Source organism: Propithecus coquereli, unplaced genomic scaffold (assembly GCF_000956105.1).
Source record: "Propithecus coquereli isolate 6110/MARCELLA unplaced genomic scaffold, Pcoq_1.0 Scaffold27, whole genome shotgun sequence".
Classification (NCBI taxonomy): domain Eukaryota; kingdom Metazoa; phylum Chordata; class Mammalia; order Primates; family Indriidae; genus Propithecus; species Propithecus coquereli.
Window position 1 is genome coordinate 6,330,548 of NW_012148285.1, and position 8,416 is coordinate 6,338,963.

The 8,416-nt window shown below is 52.0% G+C and overlaps 1 protein-coding gene across 2 annotated transcripts in view; it reads right to left on the minus strand.

Annotated features, from left to right (window-relative positions):
- Nucleotides 1-260: 260 nt before the first annotated feature.
- The window catches only part of TMEM114 (transmembrane protein 114), a 16,451-nt gene continuing 8,295 nt past the window's right edge, over nt 261-8,416 (minus strand). The window contains exons 3-4 of one of the 2 annotated variants that reach the window (XM_012647598.1): nt 2,251-2,388; nt 263-528 (exon numbers count right to left, since the gene is read on the minus strand). In XM_012647598.1, coding sequence (XP_012503052.1) covers nt 296-528; nt 2,251-2,388 — 371 coding nt within the window. In that variant the 3' untranslated portion in view covers nt 263-295. Of the gene's footprint in view, nt 529-2,250; nt 2,389-8,416 lie in introns of both variants that reach the window. The other variant, XM_012647599.1, reaches the window with a different exon arrangement.

Here is an 8,416-nt window from a genome sequence, read left to right on the forward strand (position 1 = left end):
TGCAGTGGATTAAAGGGTTGTTATTTATTTCAGGTGATGCCGGTTTGACGCTCCCTCAGCCCTCCCCAGGCCACACGGACACACATGCATGAGCAGCACACGGCACATTCCACACAGGGCAGCACGGACGGCACTAGGACAACAGCCAGGCCCCGGGCTCAGTCCACAGGGATTTGAGGGCTGGCCCCCTGTGCTCCCCTGGTGGCCTTTGAGGAAGAGGAGGCTGCAGCCACCGAGATGGGTTCATGAAGTGCCAGGCCTCCCCTCCACAACCACAACCTGGCGGCGTCTAGGCTCATATGGCCTGGTCCTGCCTCCGTCTCAGGCCGAGCACACGGGCTGCTGCCAGGAAGGCTGCCCCAGTGAGCAGCTCGGCGACGAAACTGATCCAGCCCAGGGCCAGGGACCAGCCGAAGAGGATGTCCACCTGGTCCAGGAGTGCCTTCTCCTCCAGGAGACACAGTGCCTGTCGGAAGGCCGCAGCTGAGTACGCAATGTAGATGCTAATCCCAGCAAGGGTCACTGAGGCTGCAGAGAAGGCAAGGGGAGAGCAGATCAACCCCCCACACACACTCTCCTCCTCCTCCTTGCCCTGCCCAACCATTACGGCCGGCCGAGACCCGGAGTCCTCGCTCCTTCCCACCACAGGGCCTTTGCCCATGCTGCTCGCCTGCCTGCGGCAACCTCCTCTCCCCCCGTCCCTTCCTGCCATCAGTAACTGTGATCCTTCTGTGTCTCAGCTCCTGCAGGGGTCCCGGGTTTGCCTGTGCGGTGACCCCACAGCACCACACAGCCGTACAGCCCTGCCCAGGGCACATCTGCAACTTTGCATTCGCTTGTGTAATCACTTAACTGACAACATCCGTCTCCCCCAGGGGGCTGTGAGTTCAGGGGGCAGGAGCCATGCCGGTCTGGCTCGTCCTCCATCCCCCAGCACCTAGAATGCTGCCTGGCACATAGTGGGTCTCCGGACGCATTAGATTTGAGCTGCACTATCCAGTATGGTAGTCATTGGCCATACGTGGCTATTTAAATTTAAGTCAATTAATGTAAATTAAGTTAACAACTCAGTCTCTCATTGGCACTTGCCGTGCACGCCTGGTTCGTGGCTCTCCCACGGCACAGACACGTCAGAGAACTTCTGCATCACAGAAACTTCTACTGGGTGGTGCTGGTTTCAAGATTTAGTCATTGGCTGAACTGTTAATGCCAATATCAACAATAATTGTGGGCGGCTGGAAGAGATCAGAGCTTCGCAATATTTTCATCTCCGGACATTGCTTTGTTTTCTCCCTTCGTGGATTCCAAGTGTGTGTGTCATCGCCACCGTGTCTTTTTTCAACGAGGGACCATTGCAAACACGCAGGTGTACGGGGAGCTGCAGAGCAGCCGCCTCTGCCAAATCCCGTTTCTTGAAACCTCTGGCCTGCCGAACAGGTGGTGTTAACCCAGCCACTGTCTGCCACCCTGTTGTATTGTTTTGGTTTGGTTTGGTGTGTTGTTTAACTAACAAGTAAAGGTTGTTTATTTATATAGTGCATAACGTGCAACGTTTTGCTATACGTACACATTGAGGAATGGCTAAATCGCACTAATTAGTGTATGCATTGTCTCACATACTTAGCACCTTTTGTGGTGAGAGCACTTTAAATCTCTCAGCGATTTTCAAGAATACGATACATTGTTATTAACTGCAGTGACCATGATGTACAATATATCTCTTGAGTTTATTCCCCCATTTAACTGAAATTTCGTGTCCTTGGACCAATATCTCCCCAACCCCCACTCCCCTCCCGCCTCTGGTAACCACCCTTTTACTCTCTGCTTCTATGAGTTCAACTTCTCTAGATTCAACACATAAGGGAGGTCATGCGGTATTTGTCTTTCTGTGCCTGGTCCTGCCTGGTTTTTCGTCAATCAAAGCAAAATATCTACCAGAATGTCTGATCACCATGAGAGAGCGAGGGTGGCCAGAGTGAGGGTCCCTTGCCAGCCCACGGCCCTAAAGCTCGAAGCTATCATGACTTCGGGCAAAGGCAATGTACACGGCTTCTTTGGTGAGATAATGGAAATGACTCTTGGAACCAGAGACCCAGAGATCCTGGGCTGGAAACCCCTCATGCGTCCCAACTGTGATATCACAGATGGGGAAACTGAGACTCAAGAGGCCTGGGGCCCCCTCCCCCACTAAGGGTTCATGCACAGCACCCACCCACCTCCTCCTGAGCCCTGGGCAGGGTGGGCACCTACCTCCAAAGAGGAAGAGAGTCCCAGTGAGCAGCAGGAGGAGGTAGGCACGGAGGAGGAAGCTCAGAAACCCCATCATCCCCCCGAAAACCATCAGGATCAGGCTGAGAGGCAGGAGAATCACAAACATCCCATGCATGGCTTAGAAGAGACAGAGAGCACACCAGGCAGGAGGGTTACTACAATCCTTCATTCAGTCAACAAACATTTCCTGAGCACTGACTATGGGCCAGCCCCCGAATGCTGGGGGCAGGGGATCTACACTACTATCACTACCCCCACCACTACCACTATGACTCTTTCTAATGATGATGATGGTGACGACAGCAATAGTGACAGGAGCTCCTCGTGTGCAAGGCTGTGTGCCTGACAAGCATCATGTCACTTAACCCTCACGGGCCCCTCCAGGGAGGCATCCTTATTGTTGTTCACTCGCTTATTCACTCGTGTGGACGCAGAGGCGTAAACCAAGATCCCTGCCCTGCTGGGGCGGCATCCTAGGAGCAGAGTCCAGCAGGAAATAACCAGTAAATGGCAATGCTGAGAGATGGGCAAATACAGGGCTCAGGGATGAAGCCGTGGGGGTGGCCGGGGTGCCCCCAGGGAAGGGACATTTGAGCAAAGCCCTGGAGGAGGCGGCAGGGAGGCAGGGGCCACAGGTGCAGAGCCCCCGAGCTGGTATCATGACTAGTGCAATGGAGGCGCCTGGGGAAGGCAGGGAAGTGGCAGGGCGAGCAAGGAGACGAAAGGAGACACAGGCAGAGGGTGACTGGGGCAGAAGAACCAGGGGATTTAACTCAAGTTGGCAAAGGCTCGCGCTGGTGGCTATATTGGGAGTGGACGGCAGAGGGGTGTCGTGGGTTGAATAGTGACTCCCAGTGCGTCTGTCCACCCAGACCTGAGGAGGTGATCTTATTTGGAAAAAGGTCTTTTGCAGATGTGAGCTAAGGATCTCATGATGAAATCGTCCCGGAATGGGGTGGGCTCTACGTCCAAGGAGTGGTGTCCTTAGAAGAGAAGAGAAAAGGACGCAGAGGAGAGGGTGACGCGAGGACAGAGGGGATTGCGGTGACGCAGCCGCAAGCCGAGGGATGCCCAGGATTGCCGGCCACCACCAGAAGCCAGGAGAAAGAGGGAACAGATTTTCCCTCAGAGCTTCCAGAGGGACCAACCCTGCCAGCGCCCTAATTTTGGACTTCTGGCCCCGGCACTGCGAGAGAATAAACTTCTATTGTTTTACGCCACCCACTTTGTGGTCATTTGTTATGGCAGCTCGCGGGACAAGCTGGGAGCACAGAGACCTCAGGGCGATTCTTGCAAGAGCCCTGGTACAGGGTGACCGTGGCCAGGGTGGGAACAGCAAGCAGCAGGGTGGTGAGAAGTCAGATTCCGGGTAAATCTTGACGGTAAAAGAGGCCACAGCCTTGACCCTTAAAGGGTGTGAGAGAGAGAGGCACGAGCACCAGAGCGAGATTCAGGGCTGAGCTCTGGGCGCAGGGAGTTTCCACCTGCCGGGGCAGGGAAGATGAGGGAGGGAGGGGCTGGGTGGGGAGGACGGCGTCAGGACATGCTGAGTTTGAGATGGATGCCACGGGCCAGTGCTCAGCAGGTGGTCTGGGATGGGGCTGTGACCTGGGAAGCTGACGCACACGCATGTGTTTAGAGGCACGAGACTAGGTGAGGTCTTGCAGGGGAGAGAACAGAGGGGCAGAGAAGTGACCAAGGACTGAGCCCAGGAAGCTGCAACATGTGCACGTCAAGAAGGAAGGAGGAGCCCGGGGTTCAGAGGGGCCAGGGAGCATCCTCCCTTCCCAGTGGGCGACTCCTGTGCCTCCCCCAGTTCACAGGGTGTCCGGCCTCCTGCCAGCACCAGCTGAGTTGCAAAGATGTTTGAAACTCAATCCCCAGGGCAAGCTGAGGACAGTGACAGGCAGGGGTGAGCAGGTGGCAGGGGGTGGAGGGACATCGCATAAGGTCTGTCACCAGTGTTCTGTCCCCGGCCCCAGCCCCCAAAATTGTAGGTGTCCTGTGAGTCTGAGGCACATGACTGATTTTGCACTGGGCCGTCCTCCCTGGGCTGTCACAGGATGAAATGTGATTACAGGGGACAAGACGTCGGTCTTTCTCCCTTTCTTTCTTTTTCAAGGAAAAAACCTTGTGCAGGGAAGTAGAACAGCCGGTGTGAGAACCTGGTCCTGTAAGTTCTATCCCCTGCACGCCTTCACCTCCAGACTACAGCCGAGAAATGAAATCAGTTCTCATTTAGAAATTAATGAGGTTTCCCAGAGTTGGTGCAGCCCTGGCGGCCCTGCGTGAGTTCCCCAGACATGCTGCAAGCTGACTTGATGTACGCGTTCAATTAAATGCCTGGGAAAGAACAGGCTCCCCGTGGGACAGTTGTAAAACCTCCTGCTGAAATTTGGTTTGGCTTTCTTTGTGCCTGTGTGCCTTATTCGTTGCTTTTTTTTTTTTTTTTTTAATTTCTAGGATTGTGTTCCTGGAACAGGAATATCGATTCCCAGTTCTGTTCTCCTTGGAAATGTTCCCATCTCCAACCACATCTCTAAATGTGCCTGGGGAAGATGTTCCCCTTTGAGATGTGGATCTGATAAAGTAATCGATTTCTGGAGCTGGGATATTCAGGAGGTGGTGTGTATGCAGTTGTTGGGGGGGCGGGGACAGCCAAAAGACCACCCACTAAGAGTCTGAGTCTGCTACATGCAAGCTGTGTGACTTTGGATAAATGACTAGACCACTCTGAGCCTCACTGACAAAATAAGAGTGAAATCCCCTGCCCACTCATCTCCTAAAGCTTACTAAATTCGACAGACATGCAGAGGGCATCTGCTGTGAGTCTGGCTCCATGCTAAGCAGTGTGGGGATAAAAATTAATAAGTCACTGACAGTTCCTCTCTTGTCATATTGATGGAGTACCTGTATGATTTATCATCCAAACCACGACATTTGAGAGTCGATCACCAATAGTTATTAAATTCTCTACTATGACCATAGGCATATGCCGGGATGTCAGGGCAAACCAGGACAACCAGGTCACCCCAAATAGCCATTTATTGTTCCAGCAAACATTTACCCAACACCTGCTGCCTGTGCCTCCCGGGGCTCCAATGTCAGCTCTGTCACCTGCCAGCGGAGGGGTCTTAGGCAGGTTATTATGTAACATTTCAAACCTCAGTTTTCTCATCTACTAACTGGAAATATTCAGGTATCCATGTCACCGGATTGTGTGTTGAGGATGAAAGAAAGCAGCCAAACCTCTTGGAACAGCGCTTGTCACCTAATAAGCCTGATACACCTGTTGGTTATTATTGTTAGTGTTGTTTTTTTGGCCTGGTACTGTGCTACCTAAATGAAATAGTGTGTGTGAAAGCTTACAAACCTTTTAGTAACACAGGAATCCTGTTACAACCAAACTCAGATCTGGGGCCATGAGAACCGATTCCCACTCGGCAACGAGCCTCTAATGAGCCCCCGTGATGGGGAGGAAGAAATGTCCCCCGACGTCTGGGAACGGGCCTAGTGCCGTAGCTGGACCGCAGTGCTCTCCTGTTGGATGTGATCTCACTGAGCTCCAGCATCAGACAAGGCTGCTGAGACCACAACACAGTGAGAACAAGCGAGGCCACTTCACGGTGCTGTCTGAGCACAGGCAAAAACCAGGCCTGTGCCACCCACAAAGTACCCGCTTCTCCCAACTAACATGATTGCCACTTCCTTCTCCACCGCAGCTTTAGCCATGCTCCCTATAGTCTGCCTCCCTATAAACAGGATTGATTGAGACATTCAGTCAGAACTGTCCCTACTTCCTGACACTACCCAGTTCAGAGCAAACCCCTGCTTCCTCAGACCCCCTCCAAAATCACCCAATCAAAACCCAAATCCTGTAACAACCTCCTACTGACATTTTCCCTATGGTGTGTGTTCTCCTCTGTTGCAATGAGCAGTAAACCCCAACTTATTCAACTACAAGTGGTCCCTGGTGGTCTTTGGCTGGAGGACTACAGGCACTGGTAAGGGGGGAGGGCGTGATGGAGTAGGTCAGAGGTGGGGAGGAATCGAAGACCAGCAAGGCCCAGGAAATTTCTTTCCCAGGATGTATTTTTGCATACTCCTGAACGCCCAAAAACTTGCACACAGCCTGGAACATAGTATGTGCTCTATGTGCAATGGATGGCTTAATTAATGAATGACAGAAGGAAGGAAGGAAGGAAAGCAGGAGGGAAGGAAGGAAGGAGCAAACTGAGTATTTGCTGAGCATCTAATACATGCAATATTTGGGGATAAGTATCGTAGAGGTACAAAGTTGAATCATGCATGAATTCTGCCTCCTTGGAACTTATAATCTAGAAAGAAAGTTCAAGTGTAGACATAAATTGCTGTAATATCAGGTGAAAGTGATGTCTTAAGAGATTCAGGGCTGGGCACGGTGGCTCACGCCTGTAATCCTAGCACTCTGGGAGGGTGAGGCAGGAGGATCACGAGTTCAGGAGTTCGAGACCAGCCCGAGCAAGAGCGATACCCTGTCTCTACTAAAAATAGAAAAAATTAGCCGGGCATGGTGGCGCACACCTGTAGTACCAGCTATTCAGGAGGCTGAGACAGGAGGATCGCTTGAGCGCCGGAGTTCGAGGTTATAGTGAGGTATGATGACGCCACAGGCACTCTAGACGAGCAACAGAGCAAGACTTTGTCTCAAAAAAAAAAAAAAGATTCATAAAGGGAAGAGCAGAATACTTGGGTTCAGAAGCAAGCTTCCTAATTCTTGGGTTTCCATCTCAGTTCTATCATTCCCTGTTGGTGGTCTTGGGGGGAAAGGGTCCTGGGTCTGAGGCCAGCCAGACACACTGACTCACCATGTGACCTCAGGGGAGTCCCTTTATTCCTGGCAGCCCCCATTTTCTCACCTGTAAAAGGGGGATACCACGGCCTCCCCGCAGAGTGGTCATCCCTATGGCCAATGTTTTCAAAAGCACCAAACACAGCGCTGGGCACGCACGTTCATTCATAAACAGACACCCGTGCATCTGCGGCAGAAGCTGGGGACAGCGCAGTGGACAAGGCCGTGCCCTCGCAGAGCTCACAGTCTGGTGCAGGAGAGAGCTCAACCAGGAAATGAGGGAACGAAGGATCCTTCCCGACCGTGACGGGTCACAAAGGAAACAAGCATGAAGATACAGGAAAACCAGTGGGCGGCGGGAGAGCCTTATTCTTGGATAAAAGATGGTTGCATCAGTTTCCTGTTACTGCTGGAAAAAATTATGACAAACTGAGTGGCTTAAAGGCAACAGGAATTTATTCTCTCGCAGTTCTGGAGGCCAGAAGTTCGAAATCAAGGTGTCAGCCAGATGGTGCTCCCTGCGACCGTTCTAGGGGAGAATCCTCCCCTCCCCCTCCACTTCCTGGCGGCTGGCCGCCGTCCTTGACGTCCTGTGGCTTGTGGCAGCATCACTCCAATCTCTGCCTCCATCGTCATACGCCGTCTTCTCATCTCTCTTCCTTGCTTTTTTGTTTTTTTTTGAGACAGAGTCTCACTCTGTCACCTCGGCTGGAGTGCGGTGGCGTCAGCCTAGCTCATAGCAACCTCCAACTCCTGGGCTCAAGCGATCCTCCTGCCTCAGCCTCCCAAGTAGCTGGAACTACAGGCACGTGCCACAATGCCCACCTAATTTTTTCTGTTTTTAGTACAGACAGAGTCTCACTCTTGCTCAGGCTGGTCTCAGACTCCTGACCTCAAATGATCCTCCTGCCTCGGCCTCCCAGAGTGCTAGGATTACAGGCGTGAGCCACCCCATCTGGCCTGCTTCTCCCCTTCTTATGAGGACACTTGTCATAGGATTTAGGGGCCACCCAGTTAATCTAAGATGATCTCATCGTGAGATTCTTAACTAATTATGCCTACAAACATGCTTCTTCTACATAAGCTTCCATTCACTGGTACTGGGTGTAGGATATGGACATATCTTTTGGGGGGTGACACCATTCAACACACTGCTGTGTCTTGCATGGCATACAGTAGGAACTCAATAGAGGGTAGCTATGATTGTTATATAGAATCAATAATAACATAGATATGTTGACAGATCATCATTTCATCAAGGATAAACATGTGTGCCCAAGTGCAAAAGATACTTTAGACTCAAAAATGCTTTGT